General features: G+C 47.8%; 2 protein-coding genes across 2 annotated transcripts; one reads left to right on the top strand and one right to left on the bottom strand.

Annotated features, from left to right (window-relative positions):
- Positions 1–16170: 16170 nt before the first annotated feature.
- On the top strand, positions 16171–21416 carry LOC119287226. The gene is made up of 3 exons (XM_037566754.1): positions 16171–16381; positions 16492–16843; positions 18071–21416. Exons 1-3 carry the CDS (start codon positions 16329–16331, stop codon positions 20996–20998), a joined length of 3333 nt encoding a protein of 1110 aa, XP_037422651.1. The 5' UTR covers positions 16171–16328; the 3' UTR covers positions 20999–21416.
- Positions 21417–21582: 166 nt separating this feature from the next.
- On the bottom strand, positions 21583–23299 carry LOC119287236 (GDSL esterase/lipase At5g45670-like). The gene is made up of 3 exons (XM_037566763.1): positions 22944–23299; positions 22674–22798; positions 21583–22568 (listed from the first exon to the last, which is right to left on the bottom strand). Exons 1-3 carry the CDS (start codon positions 23188–23190, stop codon positions 21843–21845), a joined length of 1098 nt encoding a protein of 365 aa, XP_037422660.1. The 5' UTR covers positions 23191–23299; the 3' UTR covers positions 21583–21842.
- Between the last annotated feature and the right edge of the window lie 1917 nt (positions 23300–25216).

Below are 25216 nucleotides of genomic sequence, written 5' to 3'. Positions count from 1 at the left end.
TTGGCAGGCACGTACCGATGACTACTCCCTCGTTCAGTGTGGCATGCTTTACAGCTTAGAGCCGGGGCTCCAAAAGCATTTTGAGAGACACGGAGCATATGAGATGTTCGAAGAGCTGAAAATGGTTTTCGAAGCTCATGCCCGGGTCGAGAGATATCAAGTCTCCGACAAGTTCTTCAGCTGTAAGATGGAGGAAAACAGTTCTGTCAGTGAACACATACTCACTATGTCTGGGTTACATAACCGCTTGACTCAGCTGGGAGTTAATCTCTCGGATGACGCAGTCATTGACAGAATCCTCCAGTCGCTTCCACCGAGCTACAAGAGCTTTGTGATGAACTTCAATATGCAGGGGATGGAAAAGACCATTCCTGAAGTATTTGCAATGCTGAAATCAGCAGAGGTAGAAGTCAAAAAGGAACATCAAGTGTTGATGGTGAATAAAACCACTAAGTTCAAGAAAGGCAAGGGTAAGAAAACCTTCAAGAAGGACGGCAATGGAGTTGCTGCGCCCGGCAAGCAAGCTGCCGGGAAGAAGCCAAAGAATGGACCCAACCCAAGACTGAGTGCTTTTATTGCAAGGAAAGTGGTCACTGGAAGCGGAACTGCCCCAAATACTTAGCAGACAAGAAGGCCGGCAAAACGAAAGGTATATATGATATACATGTAATTGATGTGTACCTTACCAGTACTCGTAGTAGCTCCTGGGTATTTGATACTAGTGCAGTTGCTCACATTTGTAACTCAAAGCAGGAGCTGCGGAATAAGCGGAGACTAGCGAAGGACGAGGTGACGATACGCGTCGGGAATGGTTCCAAGGTCGATGTGATCGCCGTCGGCACGCTACCTCTACATTTACCTACGGGATTAGTTTTGAACCTCAATAATTGTTATTTAGTGCAAAGTTTGAGCATGAACATTGTATCAGGATCTTGTTTGATACGAGATGGCTACTCATTTAAATCCGAGAATAATGGTTGTTCTATTTATATGAGAGATATGTTTCATGGTCATGCTCCGATGGTGAATGGGTTGTTCTTAATGAATCTCGAGCGTAATGCTACACACATTCATAGTGTGAATACCAAAAGATGTAAGATTGATAATGATAGTCCCACATACTTGTGGCACTGCCGCCTTGGTCACATAGGTGTCAAACGCATGAAGAAGCTCCATGCAGATGGACTTTTAGAGTCTCTTGATTACGAATCATTTGACACGTGCGAACCATGCCTCATGGGTAAAATGACCAAGACTCCATTCTCAGGAACAATGGAGCGAGCAACCAACTTATTGGAAATCATACATACTGATGTGTGCGGTCCAATGAGCGTTGAGGCTCGCGGTGGCTATCGTTATGTTCTCACCCTCACTGATGACTTGAGTAGATATGGGTATGTCTACTTAATGAAACACAAGTCTGAAACCTTTGAAAAGTTCAAGGAATTTCAGAGTGAGGTTGAGAATCAACGTGACAGGAAAATCAAGTTCCTGCGATCGGATCGTGGAGGAGAATACTTGAGTCACGAGTTTGGCACACACTTAAGAAAATGTGGAATAGTTTCACAACTCACGCCGCCTGGAATACCTCAGCGTAATGGTGTATCCGAACGTCGTAATTGCACTCTATTAGATATGGTGCGATCTATGATGTCTCTTACCGATTTATCGCTATCTTTTTGGGGGTACGCTTTAGAGACCGCCGCATTCACTTTAAATAGGGCTCCGTCGAAATCCATTGAGACGACACCGTATGAATTATGGTTTGGGAAGAAACCTAAGCTGTCGTTTCTAAAAGTTTGGGGATGCGATGCTTATGTCAAGAAACTTCAACCTGAAAAGCTCGAACCCAAATCGGAAAAATGCGTCTTCATAGGATACCCTAAAGAAACTATTGGGTATACCTTCTACCTCAGATCCGAAGGCAAGATCTTTGTTGCCAAGAATGGGTCCTTTCTAGAGAAAGAGTTTCTCTCGAAAGAAGTAAGTGGGAGGAAAGTAGAACTTGATGAAGTATTACCTCTTGAACCAGAAAATGGCGCAACTCAAGAAAATGTTCCTGAGGTGCCTGCACCGACTAGAGAGAAAGTTAATGATAATGATCAAGATACTTCTGATCAAGCTCCTACTGAAATTCGTAGGTCCACAAGGACACGTTCCGCACCAGAGTGGTACGACAACCCTATCTTGGAAATCATGTTGTTGGACAACGGTCAACCTTCGAACTATGAAGAAGCGATGGCGGGCCCGGATTCCGACAAATAGCTAGAAGCCATGAAATCCGAGATAGGATCCATGTATGAAAATGAAGTATGGAATTTGACTGACTTGCCCGTTGAGCGGCGAGCCATAGAAAATAAATGGATCTTTAAGAAGAAGACAGACGCGGATGGTAATGTGACCATCTATAAAGCTCGGCTTGTCGCTAAGGGTTATCGACAAGTTCAAGGGGTTGACTACGATGAGACTTTCTCACCGGTAGCGAAGCTAAAGTCCGTCCAAATCATGTTAGCGATTGCCGCATTCTATGATTATGAAATATGGCAAATGGATGTCAAAATGGCATTCCTTAATGGTTTCCTTAAGGAAGAATTGTATATGATGCAGCCGGAAGGTTTTGTCAATCCTAAGAATGCTGACAAGGTGTGCAAGCTCCAATGCTCGATTTATGGGCTGGTGCAAGCGTCTCGGAGTTGGAACATTCGCTTTGATGAGATGATCAAAGCGTTTGGGTTTACGCAGACTTATGGAGAAGCCTGCGTTTACAAGAAAGTGAGTGGGAGCTCTGTAGCATTTCTCATATTATATGTAGATGACATACTTTTGATGGGAAATGATATAGAACTCTTGGACAACATTAAGGCCTACTTGAATAAAAGTTTTTCAATGAAGGACCTTGGAGAATCTGCTTATATATTAGGCATCAAGATCTACAGAGATAGATCAAGACGCCTCATAGGTCTTTCACAAAGCACATACCTTGATAAGATATTGAAGAAGTTCAATATGGATTAGTCTAAGAAGGGGTTCTTGCCTGTGTTACAAGGTGTGAAATTGAGCTCAGCTCAATGTCCGACCACGGCAGAAGATATAGAAGAGATGAGTGTCATCCCCTATGCCTCAGCCATAGGTTCTATTATGTATGCCATGTTGTGTACCAGACCTGATGTAAACCTTGCCGTAAGTTTGGTAGGTAGGTACCAAAGTAATCCCGGCAAGGAACACTGGACAGCGGTCAAGAATATCCTGAAGTACCTGAAAAGGACTAAGGAAATGTTTCTCGTTTATGGAGGTGACGAAGAGCTCGTCGTAAAAGGTTACGTCGACGCTAGCTTCGACACAGATCTGGATGACTCTAAGTCACAAACCGGATACGTGTATATTTTGAATGGTGGGGCAGTGAGCTGGTGCAGTTGCAAGCAGAGCGTCGTGGCGGGATCTACATGTGAAGCGGAGTACATGGCAGCCTCGGAGGCAGCGCATGAAGCAATTTGGGTGAAGGAGTTCATCACCGACCTAGGAGTCATACCCAATGCGTCGGGGCCAATCAAACTCTTTTGTGACAACACTAGAGCTATTGCTCTTGCCAAGGAGCCCAGGTTTCACAAGAAGACAAGGCACATCAAGCGTCGCTTCAACTCCATTCGTGAAAATGTTCAAGATGGAGACATAGATATTTGTAAAGTACATACGGACCTGAATGTAGCAGATCCGTTGACTAAACCTCTCCCTAGAGCAAAACATGATCAACACCAGAATTCCATGGGTGTTCGATTCATCACAATGTAACTAGATTATTGACTCTAGTGCAAGTGGGAGACTGTTGGAAATATGCCCTAGAGGCAATAATAAAAGCATTATTATTATATTTCCTTGTTCATGATAATTGTCTTTATTCATGCTATAATTGTGTTATCCGGAAATCGTAATACATGTGTGAATAATAGACACCAACATGTCCCTAGTAATCCTCTAGTTGACTAGCTCGTTGATCAACAGATAGTCATGGTTTCCTGACTATGGACATTGGATGTCATTGATAACGGGATCACATCATTAGGAGAATGATGTGATGGACAAGACCCAATCCTAAACATAGCATAAGATCGTATAGTTCGTTTGCTAGAGTTTTCCAATGTCAAGTATCTTTTCCTTAGACCATGAGATCGTGTAACTCCCGGATACCGTAGGAGTGCTTTGGGTGTGCCAAACGTCACAACATAACTGGGTGACTATAAAGGTATACTACGGGTATCTCCGAAAGTGTCTGTTGGGTTGACACGGATCAAGACTGGGATTTGTCACTCCGTATGACGGAGAGGTATCACTGGGCCCACTCGGTAATGTATCATCATAATGAGCTCAAAGTGACCAAGCGTCTGGTCACGGGATCATGCATTACGGTACGAGTAAAGTGACTTGCCGGTAATGAGATTGAACGAGGTATTGGGATACCGACGATCGAATCTCGGGAAAGTAGCATACCTATTGACAAAGGGAATTGTGTACGGGATTGATTGAATCCTCGACATCGTGGTTCATCCGATGAGATCATCGAGGAGCATGTGGGAGCAGACATGGGTATCCAGATCCCTGTTGGGGAACGTAGCATAAATTCAAAATTTTCCTACGTGTCAGCAAGATCTATCCATGGAGTCATCTAGCAACGAGGGAGGAGTGGATCTACATACCCTTGTAGATCGCGCGCGGAAGCGTTCAAGAGAACGGGGTTGATGGAGTCGTACTCGTCGTGATCCAAATCACCGATGATCCTAGCGCCGAACGGACGGCACCTCCGCGTTCAACACCCGTACAGAGTAGTGACGTCTCCTCCTTCTTGATCCAGCAAGGGGGAGGAGAGGTTGATGGAGATCCAACAGCACGACGGCGTGGTGGTGGAAGTAGCGGGATTCCAACAGGGCTTCGCCAAGCGCTGAGGGAGGAGGGAGATGTGTCATGGGAGGGAGAGGGAGGCGCCAGGGCTTAGATGTTGTTGCCCTCCCTTTCCCCCACTATATATAGGGCCAAGGGAGAGGGGGGCGCAGCCTTGGCCCTTCCTCCAAGGAAGGGTGCGGCCAGGGAGGAGTCCCTCCTCCCCAAGGCACCTCGGAGGTGCCTTCCCCCTTTAGGACTCTTCCTTCCCCCTATCTCTTGGCGCATGGGCCTCTTGGGGCTGGTGCCCTTGGCCCATATAGGCCAAGGCGCACGCCCTACAACCCATGTGGGCCCCCGGGGCAGGTGGCCCCACCCAGTGGACCCCCGGGACCCTTCCGGTGGTCCCGGTACAATACCGGTGACCCCGAAACTTGTCCCGATGGACGAAATAGCACTTCCTATATATAATTATTTACCTCCGGACCATTCCAGAACTCCTCGTGACGTCCGGGATCTCATCCGGGACTCCGAACAACTTTCAGGTTACCGCATACTAATATCTCTATAACCCTAGCGTCACCGAACCTTAAGTGTGTAGACCCTACGGGTTCGGGAGACATGCAGACATGACCGAGATGACTCTCCGGTCAATAACCAACAGCGGGATCTGGATACCCATGTTGGCTCCCACATGTTCCACGATGATCTCATCGGATGAACCACGATGTCAAGGACTTAATCAATCCCGTATATAATTCCCTTTGTCTAGCGGTACGATACTTGCCCGAGATTCGATCGTCGGTATCCCGATAACTTGTTCAATCTCGTTACCGGCAAGTCTCTTTACTCGTTTCGTAACACATCATCCTGTGATCAACTCCTTGATCACATTGTGCACATTATGATGATGTCCTACCGAGTGGGCCCAGAGATACCTCTCCGTTTACACGGAGTGACAAATCCCAGTCTCGATTTGTGCCAACCCAACAGACACTTTCAGAGATACCTGTAGTGTACCTTTATAGCCACCCAGTTATGTTGTGACGTTTGGCACACCCAAAGCACTCCTAAGGTATCCGGGAGTTGCACAATCTCATGGTCTAAGGAAATGATACTTGACATTAGAAAAGCTTTAGCATATGAACTACATGATCTTGTGCTAGGCTTAGGATTGGGTCTTTGTCCATCACATCATTCTCGTAATGATGTGATCCCGTTATCAATGGCATTCAATGTCCATGGTCAGGAAACCGTAACCATCTATTGATCAACGAGCTAGTCAACTAGAGGCTTACTAGGGACATGGTGTTGTCTATGTATCCACACATGTATCTGAGTTTCCTATCAATACAATTCTAGCATGGATAATAAACGATTATCATGAACAAGGAAATATAATAGTAACTAATTTATTATTACCTGTAGGGCATATTTCCAACAGTCTCCCACTTGCACTAGAGTCAATAATCCAGTTCACATCGATATGTGATTAACACTCAAGGTCACATCCCCATGTGACTAACACCCAAAGAGTTTACTAGAGTCAATAATCTAGTTCACATTACCATGTGATTAACACTCGATTAGTTCTGGGTTTGAACATGTTATGCTTGTGAGAGATGTTATAGTCAACGGGTCTGAATCTTTCAGATCCGTATGTACTTCGCAAATTTCTATGTCATCTTGTAGATGCAGCTACTACGCTATATTTGGAGCTATTCCAAATAACTGTTCTACTATACGAATCCAGTTTACTACTCAGAATAATCTGGATTAGTGTCAAAGTTTGCATCGGCGTAACCCTTTACGACGAACTCTTTTACCACCTCCATAATCGAGAAAATTCCTTAGTCAACTAGTTACTAAGGATAACTTTGACCGTTGTCCTGTGATCCATTCTTGGATCACTCTTGTACCCCTTGACTGACTCATGGCAAGGCACATTTCAGGTGCGGTACATAGCATGGCATACCGTATAGAGCCTATGACAAAAGCATAGGGGACGACCTTCGTCCTTCCTCTTTCTTCTGCCATGGTCAAGCTTTAAGTCTTAACTTCATACCTTACAACTCAGGCAAGAACTCCTTCTTTGACTGGTCCATCTTGAACACCTTCAAGATCATGTCAAGGTATGTGCTCATTTGAAAGTACCATTAAGAATTTTTGATCTATCCTTATAGATCTTGATGCTCAATGTTCAAGTAGCTTAATCCAGGCTTTTCATTGAAAAACACTTTCCAAATAACCCTATATGCTTTCCAGAAATTCTACGTCATTTATGATCAACAATATGTCAACAACATATATTCATCAGAAATTCTATAGTGCTCCCACTCACTTCTTTGGAAATACAAGTTTCTCATAAACTTTGTATAAACCCAAAATCTTTGATCATCATCAAAGCATACATTCCAACTCCGAGATGCTTACTCCAGTCCCTAGAAGGATTGCTGGAGCTTTGCATACTTATTAGCATCTTTTAGGATTGACAAAACCTTCCGGTTTGTATCACATACAACCTTTCCTCAAAAAACATCGAGGAAACAATGTTTTGACATCCTATCTGCAAGATTTCATAAATAATGCAGTAATCGCTAATATAATTCCAATAGACTCTTAGCATCGCTACGAGTGAGAAAGTCTCATCGTAGTCAACTCCTTGAACTTGTCGGAAAACATCTTAACGACAAGTCGAGCTTTCTTAATGGTGATACTTACCATCATTGTCCGTCTTCCTTTTAAAATCCATCTGTACTCAATAGCCTTACAACCATCGAGCCGTTCTGCCAAAGTCTACACTTTGTTTTCATACATGGATCCTCTCTCGGATTTTATGGCCTCGAGCCATTTTGGAATCCAGGCCCACCATCGCTTCTCCATAGCTCGTAGGTTCATTGTTGTCTAGCAACATGACTTCCAAGACAGGATTACGTACCACTCTGAAGTAGTACGCATCCTTGTCATCCTATGAGGTTTGGTAGTGACTTGATCTGAAGTTTCATGATCACTATCATAAGCTTCCACTTCAATTGGTGTAGGTGCCACAGGAACAACTCCTGTGCCCTGCCACACACTAGTTGAAGAGACGGTTCAATAACCTCATCAAGTCTCCACCATCCTCCCACTCAATTCTTTCGAGAGAAACTTTTCCTCGAGAAAGGACCCGATTCTAGAAACAATCCCTTATTGCTTTCGGATCTGAGACAGGAGGTATACCCAACTATTTTGGGTGTCATATGAAGATGCATTTATCCGCTTTGGGTTCGAGCTTATCAGCCTGAAACTTTTTCACATAAGTGTCGCAGCCCCAAACTTCTAAGAAATGACAGCTTAGGTTTCTCTAAACCATAGTTCATATGGTGTCATCTCATCGGAATTACATGGTGCCCTATTTAAAGTGAATGTGGTTGTCTCTAATGCCTAACCCATAAACTATCATGGTAATTCGATAAGAGACATCATGGTATACATCATATCCAATAGGGTGCAGTTATGATGTTCGGACACACCATCACACTACGGTGTTCCAGGCTGTATTAGTTGTGAAACAATTTCCAAAATGTCTTAATTCTGTGCCAAACTCGTAATTCAGATATTCATCTCTATGATCATATCATAGATATTTTATCCTCTTGTTACGACGATCTTTCAACTTCACCCTGAAATTACTTGAACCTTTCAATAATTTAGACTCGTGATTCATCAAGTAAATATAGTCAACATCTACTCAAATCATCTGTGAAGTAAGAACATAACGATATCCACTACATGCCCCAGCACTCATTGGATTGCCCACATCAAAATGTATTACTTCCAACAAGTTGCTTTCTAGTTCCATTTTACTGAAAACGAGGCTTTCAGTCATCTTGCCCATGTGGTATGATTTGCATGTCTCAAGTGATTCAAAATCAAGTGAGTCCAAACGGTCCATTTGCATGGAGTTTCTTCATGCATATACACCAATAGACATGGTTCGCATGTCTCAAACCTTTCAAAACAAGTGAGCCCAAAGATCCATCAACATGGAGCTTCTTCATGCGTTTTATACCGATATGACTTACGTGGCAGTGCCACAAGTAGGTGGTACTATCATTACTATCTTTTGGCATAAACATGTGTATCACTACGATCGAGATTCAATAAACCATTCATTTCAGGTGTAAGACCGTTGAAGGTATTATTCAAATAAACAGAGTAACCATTATTCTCTTTAAATGAATAACCATATTGTGATAGACATAATCCAATAACGCAAACACCAATCCCGATGGTAGAGGGAGCGTGCGATGCTTGATCATATCAACATTGGAAACACTTCCAACACATATCGTCAGCTCACCTTTAGCTAGTCTCCGTTTATTCCGTAGCTTTTATTTCGAGTTACTAACACTTAGCAACCGAACCGGTATCTAATACCCTGGTGCTACTAGGAGTACTAGTAAAGTACACATCAACACAATGTATATCCAATATACTTCTATCAACCTTTCCAGCCTTCTCATCTACCAAGTATCTAGGGTAATTTTGCTCCAGTGGTTGTTCCCCTTATTACAGAAGCACTTAGTCTCGGGTTTGGGTTCAACCTTGGGTTTCTTCACTAGAGCAGCAGCTGAATTGCCGTTTTATGAAGTATCCCTTCGTGCCCTTGCCCTTCTTGAAACTAGTGGTTTCACCAACCATCAACAATTGATGCTCCTTCTTGATCTCTACTTTTGTGGTGTCGAACATCGCGAATATCTCAAGGATCATCATATATGTCCCTGATATATTATAGTTCATCACGAAGCTCAAGCAGCTTGGTGGTAATGACTTCGGAGAACCATCACTATTTCATCTGGAAGATCAACTCCCACTTGATTCAAGCGATTGTTGTACTCAGACAATCTGAGCACAAGTTCAACAATTGAGCTTTTCTCCCTTAGTTTGCAGGCTAAGAAAATCGTCGGAGGTCTTATACCTCTTGACGTGGGCACGAGCCTGAAATCCCAATTTCAGCCCTCGAAACATCTCATATGTTTCGCGACATTTCAAAACGTCTTCGGTGCCTCAACTCTAAGCCGTTTAACTGAACTATCACGTAGTTATCAAAATGTGTATGTCAGATGTTCGCAACATCCACAGACGACGTTCGAGGTTCAGCACACTGAGCGGTGCATTAAGGATATAAGCCTTCTATGAAGCAATGAGGACAAACCTCAGTTTACGGACCTAGTCCGCATAATTACTACTATCAACTTTCAACTAAATTTTCTCTAGGAACATATCTAAACAGTAGAACTGAAGCGCGAGCTACGACATAATTTGCGAAGACCTTTTGACTATGTTCAGGATAATTAAGTTCATCTTATGAACTCCCACTCAAATAGACATCCCTCTAGTCATCTAAGTGATTACATGATCCGAGTCAACTAGGCCGTGTCCGATCATCACGTGAGACGGACTAGTCAACATCGGTGAACATCTTCATGTTGATCGTATCTACCATACGAATCATGCTCAACCTTTCGGTCTCTTGTGTTCCGAGGCCATGTCTGTACATGCTAGGCTCGTCAAGTCAACCTAAGTGTTTCGCGTGTGTAAATCTGGCTTACACCCATTGTATGTGAACGTAAGAATCTATCACACCCGATCATCACGTGGTGCTTCGAAACGACGAACTTTCGCAACGGTGCACAATTAGGGGGAACACCTTCTTGAAATTTTAGTGAGGGAACATCTTATTTACTACCGTCGTTCTAAGTAAACAAGATGCATAAACATGATAAACATCACATGCAATCAAATAGTGACATGATATGGCCATCATCACTTTGCTCCTCTTGATCTCCATCTTCGGGGCTCCATGATCATCATCGTCACCGGCATGACACCATGATCTCCATCATCATGATCTCTATCATCGTGTATTCATGAAGTTGTCTCGTCAACTATTACTTCTACTACTACAGCTAACGGTTAGCAATAAAGTAAAGTAATTACATGACGTTTATGTTGACACGCAGGTCATAAATAAATTAAGACAACTCCTATGGCTCCTGCCGGTTGTCATACTCATCGACATGCAAGTCGTGATTCCTATTACAAGAACATGATCAATCTCATACATCACATATATCATTCATCACATCCTTTTGGCCATATCACATCACATAGCATACCCTGCAAAAACAAGTTAGACATCCTCTAATTGTTGTTTGCATGTTTTACGTGGCTGCTATGGGTTTCTAGCAAGAACGTTTCTTACCTATGCAAAAACCACAACGTGATATGCCAATTGCTATTTACCCTTCATAAGGACCCTTTTCATCGAATCCGATCCGACTAAAGTGGGAGAGACAGACACCCGCTAGCCACCTTATGCAACTAGTGCATGTCAGTCGGTGGAACCAGTCTCACGTAAGAGTACGTGTAAGGTCGGTCCGGGCCGCTTCATCCCACAATGCCGCCGAATCAATATTGGACTAGTAACGGTAAGCATATTGAACAAAATCAACGCCCACAACTACTTTGTGTTCTACTCGTGCATAGTAACTACGCATAGACCTAGCTCATGATGCCACTGTTGGGGAACGTAGCATAAATTCAAAATTTTCCTACGTGTCACCAAGATCTATCCATGGAGTCATCTAGCAACGAGGGAGGAGTGGATCTACATACCCTTGTAGATCGCGCGCGGAAGCGTTCAAGAGAACGGGGTTGATGGAGTCGTACTCGTCGTGATCCAAATCACCGATGATCCTAGCGCCGAACGGACGGCACCTCCGCGTTCAACACACGTACGGAGCAGTGACGTCTCCTCCTTCTTGATCCAGCAAGGGGGGAGGAGAGGTTGATGGAGATCCAGCAGCACGACGGCGTGGTGGTGGAAGTAGCGGGATTCCAACAGGGCTTCGCCAAGCGCTGAGGGAGGAGGGAGATGTTTCATGGGAGGGAGAGGGAGGCGCCAGGGCTTAGGTGTTGCTGCCCTCCCTTTCCCCCACTATATATAGGGCCAAGGGAGAGGGGGGCGCAGCCTTGGCCCTTCCTCCAAGGAAGGGTGCGGCCAGGGAGGAGTCCCTCCTCCCCAAGGCACCTCGGAGGTGCCTTCCCCCTTTAGGACTCTTCCTTCCCCTTATCTCTTGGCGCATGGGCCTCTTGGGGCTGGTGCCCTTGGCCCATATAGGCCAAGGCGCACCCCCTACAGCCCATGTGCCCCCCCGGGGCAGGTGGCCCCACCCGGTGGACCCCTGGGACCCTTCCGGTGGTCCCGGTACAATATCGGTGACCCTGAAACTTGTCCCGATGGCCGAAATAGCACTTCCTATATATAATTCTTTACCTCCGGACCATTCCGGAACTCCTCGTGACGTCCGGGATCTCATCCGGGACTCCGAACAACTTTCGGGTTACCGCATACTAATATCTCTATAACCCTAGCGTCACCGAACCTTAAGTGTGTAGACCCTACGGGTTCGGGAGACATGCAGACATGACCGAGATGACTCTCCGGTCAATAACCAACAGCGGGATCTGGATACCCATGTTGGCTCTCACATGTTCCACGATGATCTCATCGGATGAACCACGATGTCAAGGACTTAATCAATCCCGTATACAATTCCCTTTGTCTAGCGGTACGATACTTGCCCGAGATACGATCGTCGGTATCCCGATACCTTGTTCAATCTCGTTACCGGCAAGTCTCTTTACTCGTTTCGTAACACATCATCCCGTGATCAACTCCTTGATCACATTGTGCACATTATGATGATGTCCTACCGAGTGGGCCCAGAGATACCTCTCCGTTTACACGGAGTGACAAATCCCAGTCTCGATTCGTGCCAACCCAACAGACACTTTCGGAGATACCTGTAGTGTACCTTTATAGCCACCCAGTTACGTTGTGACGTTTGGCACACCCAAAGCACTCCTACGGTATCCGGGAGTTGCACAATCTCATGGTCTAAGGAAATGATACTTGACATTAGAAAAGCTTTAGCATACGAACTACATGATCTTGTGCTAGGCTTAGGATTGGGTCTTTGTCCATCACATCATTCTCGTAATGATGTGATCCCGTTATCAATGACATCCAATGTCCATGGTCAGGAAACCGTAACCATCTATTGATCAACGAGCTAGTCAACTAGAGGCTTACTAGGGACATGGTGTTGTCTATGTATCCACACATGTATCTGAGTTTCCTATCAATACAATTCTAGCATGGATAATAAATGATTATCATGAACAAGGAAATATAATAATAACTAATTTATTATTGCCTCTAGGGCATATTTCCAACAATCCCGCTGTTGGTTATTGACCGGAGAGCGATCTCGGTCATGTCTACATGTCTCCCGAATCCGTAGGGTCTACACACTTAAGGTTCGGTGACGCTAGGGTTGTAGGGATATGTATATGCAGTAACCCGAATATTGTTCGGAGTCCCGGATGAGATCCCGGACGTCACGAGGAGTTCCAGAATGGTCCGGAGGTAAAGAATTATATATAGAAAGTACTATTTCGGGCATCGGGACAAGTTTCGGGGTCACCAATATTATACCGGGACCACCGGAAGGGTCCCGGGGGTCCACCGGGTGGGGCCACCTGCCCCGGGGGGCCACATGGGCTGTAGGGGGTGCTCCTTGGCCTATATGGGCCAAGGGCACCAGCCCCAAGAGGCCCATGCGCCTAGGGTTCAAGAAGGGAAGAGTACCAAAGAGGGAAGACACCTCCTAGGTGCCTTGGGGAGGAGGGATTCCTCCCCTTGGCCGCACCCCCCTAGGAGATTGGATCTCCTAGGGCCGGCGCCCCCCCCCTTGGCCCTCCTATATATAGTGGGGAGATGGAGGACTTCTTACCGCACGCCTTTGGTGCCTCCCTCTCCCTCTCCAACACATCCTCCTCCTCCATAGTGCTTGGCGAAGCCCTGTCGGAGTACTGCGGCTCCACCACCACCACGCCGTCGTGCTGCTGTTGGAGCCATCTTCCTCAACCTCTCCTTCCCCTTGCTGGATCAAGAAGAAGGAGACGTTACGCTGATCGTACGTGTGTTGAACACAGAGGTGCCGTCCGTTCGGCGATAGGATCTCCGGTGATTTGGATCACGTCGAGTACGCCTTCCTCATCCCCGTTCTTTGAACGCTTCCGCGCGTGATCTACAAAGGTATGTAGATGCAATCCGATCACTCGTTGCTAGATGAACTCCTAGATGGATCTTGGTGAAACCGTAGGAAATTTTTTGTTTTCTGCAACGTTCCCCAACAGAAACATCTACAACCAGACATAGCAAATATGACCCCTTAAACGCATCATCATCATTGTTTGGTGTGTCCGTTTTGAGCCTCTATTTATGTGTCCGTGTAGGCACACTCCTCATTTTTCTTCTCATATGTCCGATCATTTGCACATAATTGATTGAGATGAAGAAAAAGAAATAAAAGAATGAGCAAAGAAAAAGAAAAGGTGGTCCAGGGTGGGGCCGCGACCTACGCGGCGGAATGCCTGAGTGCGTCCACGAGCCCTCATATCCTCCCCCATATTTGAGATGGATATGAGTGTCCGTGGACAGGCGTATAGGGATGATATAAAGAGTCCGATTGAGTCACGTTTTTCCCCATCTCTCTTGTTCAGCCACTGACCGAGCGCGTCCGCAGGCATATGAGGGATGATTTGAGGCGTCTGGCTGTAGATGTTCTAAGCCATGCCTACGAGGTCCGCAGGCTACTTGGCTTAGTTTAGATTAGTTTTGGTTGAATCTATTTCAAACCTGTTAAATTCCGTCTATGCTTGCAAGTATTTATAACGTGCTAGCTTAAATTCTGTCCGTGTTCGAATGTATTGATACGACACGGTTGAATGCCCGACACCCGGCTACGTGTCCATGTCCAGATGTGTTCGGAGACATTTTCGGCAGAAATTTGGCGATCCGAGGCTTCTTCCAATGCTTCATCTTGGACAGGTGTTAAGGTTGCCAACTAAGCGAAAAGTCTGATGTGGCATTGCTAGTTAAGAGAAAACGATGCTAAGCACATGTACCTAGGTGGAAGCATAATTTTAAGTCTACAATTAATTAAATGCATGAAGCTTAGCACCCAAAAAATTAACACCTTTGCATTAGGACTAGAGTTGCTAAGGCATTTAATATACTTAGCACCTCATCTAAGTATCTTTGCATTGGAACTCGCACGAGCCGAGTCAGAGATCGCGCGCACTGCACAATGCACATGCATTTAACTCGGGTATAAACGACGCAGTCCTGCCCCCCACCGAACACTGGCTCACAGTCGGTCACTACTACGACCACGGGCGGGGTCAGCCGGGTTCACAGAGTAATTAACTCGCGGCGCAACACACTTCCACCCACCTACTACCACTACACGTCTACACCACGCAGCAAACTACACAAACAATAATGCTAAACGTACTACAAGGAGTTAGGGTATTAGTTTCACTGCATTATCTTGCTCCATTGCAGCGTCTGCTGTGAAAATGGGCAAAACTGATCTTTATCCGAAACCTCAACACAAAGGGTATGTTTGGTTCCTGCCTATGGCTGCCCTGCCAATATTGGCTTGCCAATTATTTGGCGTGGGATTCCAACGCCCAGGGTTAGCTAAAGATTTGGCAAGAATCTGTGAAGGAAGCAACAATGGACTCATTGGTAGCCAAAAATTTGACAACAAACCAAACAACACATAAGGAATTTGACGTGACCAATATTTTGGTAGGATGAGTTGGAGGTATAAACCAACCAAGCCTAAAACGACCATAATTTGGAAAAAATTCATGAAATGGTCCTTTTTGTATGACGTCCGTGGCTAGGGCATCATGCTAGCTAGCATGACGCCCCTAGGCTAGGGCGTCATACTATTTGGCATGGTGTCCTAAGCCGGGGCGCCATACTACATGTCGTTACCATGACGTCCTAGCCCAGGGCGTCATGCTCTCTAGCATGTCGCCACAGCGCGAGACGTCATGCAAAAGAAGACCATTTCATGAAATATTTTTAGATTAGGATTATTTTGTCAGGTAAAGGCCAGATTTGTTTATTTTGACGCGTCTGCTGGGCTCTTCACGTTCAAAACCACCATTATCAAGCAGCAGCACAGCACTGACAGCTTTTTTTACTCCTTGTTTTGTTTTGTTACCTTTGCACCCATCCCCATCGCCCGGCGCGGCGCCGTACAGTAATCACGGAGCGCGCGGCGCCCTCGCTGCCTCGCACTGTCACCTGTCGCCGCAGAGCTGCGGGAAAAGCGGCAAAAACCCACGCGGGCCGCGCCCTGGGCCTACCCCCCTGCGCCGCACCCCGCGCCGCGCCTGGGCCGCCGCACGGCTCCTCTCTTGGGTCTCCACCCGCGGTCTCTCCAGTCCACTCCTCTCCTCACCGCCGCCGCCGAGGATGGCCGCGCGCGCCGGGAACAGAGCCGGGTGAAAGCGGGCGAGCGGACCAGGGAGGGAGCCCTCCCGCGATGGCCGCCACTGCGGGCGGCGGCGGCGGCGGCGGCCCGTGCTTCTCGATCCGGTACCGCCTGAACTCCTTTTCCCTCCCCCGCATTGCGCGCCGCCGCCGCGCGCCCACGGGGCGAAGCTCTGATGCTGTTCTTTCTGTTTTGTGTGTGTTCTGAACGGAAGGGGGTACGCGGCGCGGGCGCGGGCTGGCGCGGCGGACGAGGGCGGGAGGTGCTGGCCGCTCGGCGGGCCGCCGGAGCCGCTGCCGCCGATGGAGGTGCGGCGGTTCCGGTGGTGGGCGGACGAGGCGGCGCTGGCGGACGACATGGACGAGGGGGAGGAGGAGCGGAGGAACGCGGCCATGCGCCGGAAGCGCTCCGTCGTCGAGCTCTTCGCCGCCGTGCCGCGGGTCGCCGGCGACGACGGGAGGAAGGTCAAGAGGAAGCTCGACAAGGGGAAGCAGCCGGCCGGGGCTCAGGCCAAGAAGGGGCCCAAGAAGGACAAGGCCCCGGCTGAGATTGCCGCGAGGAAAAAGGTGCGGTTTTTCTTCTACTTCTACCAAGCTCGCATCTGCATTACTTGGGTTTGGATTGGAATGCGTTTGTTGGGGATATTGTGTGCCTGGTTTTCCGGCATCTATAAAATTTGTCCGAGCTCTGTGAAGCAATTTCCGGCCATGGGAGAAGTGATCTTGCAAGCAATTGAATGTGGATCCAGCGCAATGGCTTGCCAGGAAGATTGTATCGAGCGGATTAACCTTCATCAATCAAATCTCTAACAACCAGATAGTTTCTGTCTCCTCCTCCTCACACAAAGGCGGCTAGGGTTTCCTCTCTCTTCTCCAGATCTATTGGAGTTTGGTCCTTTCGTCGCTTCGGCATCCATGGGTGGCGCGGCGGCAGCGTCAGTAATCTTCTAGTAGCTTTCTCGTTGCAACAGTATTCTGTTGGTCAGTGGAGGTGTGCTAGAAGTGTTAGCACTTAGCAGCACTGGTGGCTATGCCAGATCTGGTTTAGGATGATGATGGACCTTCGTTTTGCTTGGTGCAGGATGGTTGGTTCGCTTTCGTCATGCAGACCATGCGCAAGTGGTGGCACCGGGTCGGAGCGCCCACAAGCTTGGGGCGTGGCCCTGCTGATGTTCCATCGACGTTGTCTTAGTCCCGTCGCTAGGGTTTTGGGCTTCAGTTGCAATCTTCAAATGCCATGAGGCAATTGGAGCTCATTAGGTGCTTGTGGTGGTTTATTTTATTTGTGCAGCGTTGGCTGCTCTTGTCCTTGTAATTGTTCCCTTAAGATAAATCAGATCTGACATGCCTTTGAGTGTTTTCCTGTAGAAAAAAGCAAGCTTGTATTGATGACTTGCAAGTAAAGAATAGGTGTGGATTGTGTTTAACGTGCTCTTACCATAAGCAGTATGTCGGTCCGTGCTTGCTCGTGCACTCTTCTGTTCTTGCTCCCTTACTTCCTGATAAACCAGTAAATGGCCAAAGCTTCATACTTGTATCATGCGCATTGGTAGGTACACCCACCTACTCAACTTTGTCGCTAAACGTCGTACTGTAAAACATGATTAGTGTACAATCAATATATATATATATATATATATATATATATATATATATATATATATATACTTTGAGTTGAGTTGCATGGTGACATCTTAATTATGTTGCAATTGGACTCTGTATGTGCTATACTGCTTTTCTAAATGTGAAGGCTATCTCACTTAGAATGGTGATCTGTCATCTTTTCCTTTTCAGGAGAAAAGTGAAAATGCGAACGCTAACTCACTTAGCATTTCCCAATTATTTCAAGATGCCATACAAAAGAGGAAGCTGAAAAAGTCTCCTAGCAAGAAAAGGAAAAATCAAGAGGTCTCAGTTTTACCGAACAAGAAAAATATAAATGGAAGCAAGAAGTCAGTTTTGTCTAATCAGAAGGCTATGGAGAATGGTTGTGAAGTTCAAACCATTCTTAAGAAACACTTAGGAACAGGAGAGGGCACATTTCTGAAAAACTCTGATGTCACGTGTCCGTCAAAGTCTTCTCTCAAATCAAAACATGTTACTTTTTCGGACACAGCTGACATATGTGGGTTGACTGCCTCCCAAACTGAAGATAACACGGAGCAATCACAGGTGGTTCAGGCATCCCAGCAACCGTCCCAGAGAGACAATTCTCAGGTAGTCAATGATCAGCGCAATACAGAAGAGCCAGAGTTGGTGCATCAGCGGATAGATGCTTTATCGGGGACTATTGAGCAGGATAGCAGCTCTTTATCTGAGAAGGTAGGTTCAACTGGTGCCTCCCATACTGTTCCACTTACCAAACCTGTGTATCTGAGTCATTGCATAGAGATCTCTAAGAGGGACAACGGCAACCGTTTGAGCTCCATGAGCTCAGCTGCCCTGCCTAGTCCAGGGCTTGCTCAAAAGTCTGCTGGCGTTAATTTCCGTTTGCAAGAAGGCCCATGTCTTGGTATTGGGCGTCAAGCTGAAGAAAACTGTCAGATGATGCCAAGAGGACCATCTGTTCCTGCTGGTTTAGCAGTCAACAAAAGACCAGAATATCTTATGAGAACTCCATTGCCACATCCTTATAGTTCTGGCTATGCTGCTTCTCTCAAAGAAGCATTGGATAGGAATAGAAGCACAATTCTTCAGGAAAGGTTGATTGCTAATTGCCACTTGACAGAAGTTCATCCTAGTGTTCTTAGATCTGGTAATGACGTGGTGAGCAATATAAACACCTCAACAGGGTCAAACAAATCAACAAATGCACAGCCTACAGTCTGTGTATCTGCATGCAGGAACATGTACAGTGACGGCTATATGGGTCTTCCTATTAATTCGCATGGTGAATTTGTCAGGGTTCAAACTGGTGGTACCCTTAATCCCGATGAGCTGCTTAAAACACAATGCTTGGGGAAGGATTCTTTGCATCCTTCAACACCTCCAACTTTCTTCACACCTAATACTTCCTTGGATTATGCCCATTTGAGAATCAACCATGAAGCCCCACCATTTTTTACAGTTGCTAATTTTGGTATTCAGCCAGACCCTCGTCTTATCCCCACAATGCCAACTGCACTCAGTATGGGGTTCAGACAGCATCCCAGCTCTGAAAGAGTGGAAGCTCATAACCATGCAATTCCCAGCAGCATATATTCATGCAGGAACCAGCAAGGGAGTTCAGAGCAATGTTTGGGCGCTCGATTCCTGGGACATGATGATCAACTGCTGAAGTCACTTGAGATGCAAAGCTGTTTCCCAAGACAGAATTATAAGCAGAATATCCAACCTGCTGCTGAAACGACGATGCGCCTAATGGGCAAAACAGTTAGTCTTGGAACCGGCATTGGGGGTTTAGAAAACTGTGGTCCATGTTCCAGTAACCAAATCAGAGCTGAAGATCGTTGCTTTCTGGGGATGTACACACAAGTTTCTCCGCAATTGTTTCATGAAGGTTTGGTTGATCCTGCTGCAACATTTAGGATTTTGAATGGAGGAAGACCACCATCTGAATATGCATCACGTTTTTCTTCTGTTCCAGCAGCTGAGCAAGGGCCCGGTTTCAGCAAAAGTAATCAGAGTCGTCAACATCAACTAGCCGTGCCAAACAAGGTGTCTATGCAACCGGTGAGCAGGTACAATGAGGTCAGACTGGGGCATCAGCAACCAGCTGTGGCAAATCAAGTTCAGAGTACTGCTAATCATCTACAACCTGGTCCTGCGCACTGCGGACGTACCGCTAGTGTTGCAACAAAGCCATCTTACGATCCATGGAACAAGTTCAAAAACATTGCAGAAACAAGACCAGGGCCATCTCAGTTCAGCCTTTTCCCTGAAAACAGCAGCAGCATGACACAAATGACCCCAATATCCAACTGTATGTCTGGCTACTCTGTTCAGAGCACTGCTGCACCATCAACAACTCAAACAAAGTTTACCTCACTCCGACCATTGCCCCCTTCAATGGTCTCTTCTCATGTTTTTAGCAGTGAAGCTGCACGGCCTCATGGATCTACTGCACCCCGGCCACTAGTTCCCCTGCCTCGTGAACCAGGTAAAAGTAATGCTCCAGGTGGTGTGATCTTTGAAGACAAGGGGAGCATGAAACAGGCCACCGTAGTAGTATCAAGATCGAGTCTTGAGAGTTCGAAGCAAATGAACAAGAGTTTCAAAGGACCGGCAGAAAAGGATGATGTGTTATTGACATCACCAAAAAAACCTTGCATAGCAGTACGAAAGGACCTAAATCCGCCTCCACTCCTGGTAGAAATCTATGGATCCAGACCAGGTGGGCAGCCCCGAGATATGCCAGTTCGTCTCAACGGTGGGCAACCCCGAGATATGCCAGTTCGTCTCAACGGTGGGCAACCCCGAGATATGCCAGTTCGTCTCAACAGTGGGCAACCCCGAGATATGCCAGTTCGTCTCAGCGGACCTGAAACAATTCTTCGAGCTGTAACCAGTGGTGCAAATACACGTTCGGCGTTGACAGATTCTTCCAGTACTGTGGGTACTAGACCTGTTAAGTTGCAATCTGGAGCAAAGCACATACTCCAGCCATGTGCTAGTGCTAGCTTGGACCAGGTGGATTCCTGGCCTGTGCGTTCGGTCATACAGCTTGAAGTGGAGAATGATGCTCGCGCAGTAGGTGCGTCGAAGAAGACCGACCTGTGCTGAAGCTGCAGAGTTTAACCGTTCCCAGGGTTAATGAGTCTTTTCGTCGTCATCGGACTAGCTAATCATGAAGATACTTCGTACCAAGCCCAACCTGAAACCAGATAAATGATCTTATGGGACGGAGCTGGCATCTTGCATCAGTTTCTCCCGTAATATCGCTAGCCCTTCCCTACTGTTGTTGTTGTTGTAATATGCTCCTGGCTCCTCCATTTAGGTTAGATTGTATTTGTCCTCAAGCAATCGGCAGCATCTCTGCCCTTTCATCTTGGTTAGATGGTAGTTTCAGCTGGGATAGATGGAGTTTTCCAGCATTGGAAGAGAAGTTCTATTATTTTCCAACTTTTCATGTTGAAACCATTGTTGTTTGTTTGTTTTCGAGCGATCAATCGTCGAGAGCCCTGCCTTTTCATCTTGGTCAGATGGTAGTTTCAGTGCTGCCATAGGTAGAATTTTCTAGCATTGGAAGGGAAAATCTGTTATTTTCCTCATGTGACTTTGGCAGTGGTGGTAATACGAAGCCCCAAGCTTGTTGCATTCCTATTCATATGTTTTTGCAGACTAAATTCTTCCAGCAAATTAATGAATTCTGTGAACTGCAAGCTATTCTTCTCAGCCAAAGACAGTTGTTTATACAGTATTATATTAAATGCTGCACAATCGTAGTACATGGTTGGTTGCCCATCTGAAGCACTGTGAACTGAGTAAGAGGGTACAGTTGGTGCAAAATTCAGACGCAAACGTATCATCTTGTATGTGCTGGTACACCGTAGAATCAGAATTATGCATATTTTTCACCGACACCAACGGCGGCGGCCGTCGCCCCTCCCTCCGACGAGCGGGCGGGCTAGAGGCTTGCAAGGGTGCGGAGGTCGACGGGGTGCACGTCGGAGGCGAGCCGGGCGGCGTAGGCCCGCTGGCCGACGAGCACGTTGGCGGCCTCGGTGGGGTGGAAGGCGTCCCAGAAGAGGTACTCGTTGCGGTTGGGGCACGGCGTCTGGAACGGCAGGCAGGTGACCTGCCCGTTGTTCCGCCCCACGCCGCAGCAGCCCCGGTTGGTCACCTTCAGGCCATGGCCGCCCGGCGCCCGGAGGATGTCGGAGAAGATGCCGTCGATGTTGATGTAGGTGAAGTGCGCGCCGGGGAGGAGGCGGTTGAACTGGTCGACCATGCCGACGAGCCGCTGGTTGAACATCCGGACGGCAACGTTGATCCGGTCGACGCAGGCCACGCCGTTGGCGCTCTGCGTGGCCAGCTCGTTGGGGCTGCACCCGACCTGCCCCACGCCGATGAGCGCCACCTTGCGCGCCCCGTAGCTGTAGAGCGCGCGCAGGAGCTGCGTGTAGCGCGCCGCCAGGTCGTCGGCGTACTGCGCCGGCGTGTAGCGGCTGCCGGTGTTGTAGAAGGCCGGCATGAAGTAGTTGTTGAGGTAGTCGTTGCTGCCCATGCCGACGGTGAAGATGCACTGGCTCAGGCGGTTCGCCGCCGCGTCCTCGTCCCCCAGGATGCTCACCAGCTGCTCCACCGCGCTCTGGTAGTTCTGCACCTGCCCGCTGAAGCTGATGCGCCCACCCTGCAGCCAGAAGCATCTCTTGAGGAATCGGCATGACATTCGAGATTGCTACGTAGTAACAGAGCGCGTAGTAGCATGAAGGTGGTAGTGGACTACGTGACGTACCAGCTGCTGCCCGGTCTCTTCCCGGATGCCGGCGGCGGCGGAGGCGAAGTTGACGCCGGTGAGGAGCTGGTCGCTGGTCGCGCCGGCGAAGGGGGGGATGAAGTCGTCGAAGCCCAGAAGCTTGGCTGCACCCAGCGCAAAAACAGAGCAAGATTGAAATGTAGTTTCACAATGTGTACGTGCCACGTATAGTGGAAGCAAGCTGCCGTACGTGCATTTTGGTAAAAGCATGCAAAGTACGAATACGGCAGAAGAAAGTTTTATGCTTACAGATGACGTCGACGGTGGTGAGCCCGTTGGAGAAGCGTCCGGTGGGGCCGCCGGCGAAGTCGACGCCGTAGGGCGGGTAGTTGGCGCGCGCCAGGGAGACGATGCCGTTGTTGTTGCCGTTGTCCACCAGCGAGTCCCCGAAGACGAAGTAGCAGGGCACCTGCGGCGCCGCCCCGGCCGTCGCCGCCGCCGCGCCCACCACCGCCAGCACCACGGCCAGCGACCGCCAGCACGCTCGCCCCGCCATTGCGCTACCGAGTATCTTCTCGGTGACACAGTGAGCGAGCCGCTGCTGGATGGAGTGAGTGAGTGAGTGAGTGAGATTGATTGTGATCGCGACAACACACGCACACACAGAGGGGATGTGCGTACTGTCATGCTTGTGTGTTATTTATAGGGCTGGTGAGTTGGGCAGCGGTGGAGATTAATCACCGATTGGGCCTTTTTGCCACTCGCGCGCTGTTGGGTCCGGCATTTAACTTGGAGGCGGCGGGCAATGTGGTTAAGCAATGCAGCTTCACCGCGTCGGCGACGACGCTCCGAGTGTAAACAAGGACCGGCCGGCACGGGCACGAGGGATTTATACAACACAGTCTGGGGTCTGGACGGACTCTGGAGACGTATCCAAATACAATCATACGTACAGTACCACAAAAGATGTTGAGAATCGGCGTGGATACACACTGGTCGTTTGCACACGCACTGTCCAGCTAGCGCCATGTGATGTGGATTAGTACATGTATGTATTGCTATGCGTAGCTGATCGAAAGCCGGGAACACGAGGTAGCTAGCTTAGCTCGACGTACGTACGTACGTATGGTACGTGTTTAGCTCAAGGACGAGGTAGCTAGCTATAGCTAGCTGCACATCAGTTACTTTCTGATTGGGTGAACCGAAGCTCCTACATTGTGTGAGTGCATCTTCCGTTCATGGTGAGTTGGTTAACTTTTGACTTTTGAGCAATGCCGACGTATAGTGCATGCAGTCTTTTCCCCCATAATAAGAGTACCCGATCGACCGGCTGAACTGACGAGTTACTGGAGCACGTACGTTGTACTAGTTCAGTACATGAGCCGCTAATTAATAACTTGCCGACATTTCCAGCCCTGCCTAGCAAGTTAGGATCACCCATCATCGTCGGGAAGCATCGCCACCGCACCGGCCGGCCGGGTACCGGTTAGGTTAGCAGACAGACTGTGAACGCGCACACCGGAAGCTTGGAAAAGGAGAAGCTCAGCTGGCCATAAAACCGGAGCAGATAGGGCAATCATCAACGCCCAATAACCGATCCGGCACGCAGGACATTCCACATGCACGCGCATACGAACGGCGTCGCTGGGTGGGGATCCATGCCCGTCCATCGTGCACGCCGCCGTACGCATGCAGCGCCCACACACTGCACCACAGCCAGCTCCTCAGCCCGTAGATTGGATTGATCTCTGGCCCCGCTCCACGCACGCCAAATTCAATGCGCCGCTATGGTGGCTGGCTGGCTGGCTTTTTTTTTTGCAGGGCAAATTAGAAAGTTTTATTCAACAGAAACCACTCCGGCAACATCTGCCAGGAGGCTAGTTACAAATAAACTAGGAATAGAGTCTAACCAACAATCTGTTACATCCATCATGCTAGGTTGCTTCGCACAAAGGTGAGCAGGAAAATTTGCTGATCTCACCACATGTTGAATAAGAAAAAATTTAAAAGAGCTGGCATGCTCCCCAATCTCGTCAAGAATCGGCGCCACCATTGAAAAATCATGGCGCGAGTGCCAGAGGTTAACAACCTTTTGGCTATCCGTCTTCAAGATGACTTGATCATAACCTCGAAGCTTTGCGAAAATTACGCCATCTCGAAGAGCCAACGCTTCAGCCAGAAGAGGGTCTGTGATTCCATAGTATGGCTTACACCATGCAGCCTTGAAAGCAGACGGAGAACGTGCTACCCCTCCAACCCCTCCTCGGCGGGACTCCATGGCAATGCTACCGTCGACGTTGATTTTTATCCACCCATCATCCGACGGCCTCCAACCATGACCAGGCAAGATCCGAGCATGATCTTGAGGTAACTCTAAAATCGCTAAAGCTTCCTGTATGTGCTTCATGGACCGAACAGGATCAAACTCTCCTTTGTCATGTGTGATGTTGTTGCGTGAAGTCCAAATAGCCCACATGATAGACACAAGTTTTGCTCTATCAGAATCTGAAAACAGAGACTCACACAAGACATCCTTAACCCAAGTAAGAGGGTGCAGGTCTAGTCGCTTAACATGCAGCCAT

This window comes from Triticum dicoccoides, chromosome 1A (assembly GCF_002162155.2).
Source record: "Triticum dicoccoides isolate Atlit2015 ecotype Zavitan chromosome 1A, WEW_v2.0, whole genome shotgun sequence".
Classification (NCBI taxonomy): domain Eukaryota; kingdom Viridiplantae; phylum Streptophyta; class Magnoliopsida; order Poales; family Poaceae; genus Triticum; species Triticum dicoccoides.
This window is presented reverse-complemented; position numbering and strand designations above follow the sequence as displayed.

Coding starts and splice junctions, on each gene's coding strand:
- LOC119287226 (XM_037566754.1), top strand. CDS start 16,329: ATGGCCGCCACTGCGGGCGGCGGCGGCGGCGGCGGCCCGTGCTTCTCG. Junction 16,382..16,491: donor GGCCCGTGCTTCTCGATCCG/GTACCGCCTGAA, acceptor TCTGAACGGAAG/GGGGTACGCGGCGCGGGCGC. Junction 16,844..18,070: donor AGATTGCCGCGAGGAAAAAG/GTGCGGTTTTTC, acceptor TTTCCTTTTCAG/GAGAAAAGTGAAAATGCGAA.
- LOC119287236 (XM_037566763.1), bottom strand. CDS start 23,190: ATGGCGGGGCGAGCGTGCTGGCGGTCGCTGGCCGTGGTGCTGGCGGTG. Junction 22,799..22,943: donor CACCACCGTCGACGTCATCT/GTAAGCATAAAA, acceptor CGCTGGGTGCAG/CCAAGCTTCTGGGCTTCGAC. Junction 22,569..22,673: donor AAGAGACCGGGCAGCAGCTG/GTACGTCACGTA, acceptor TTCTGGCTGCAG/GGTGGGCGCATCAGCTTCAG.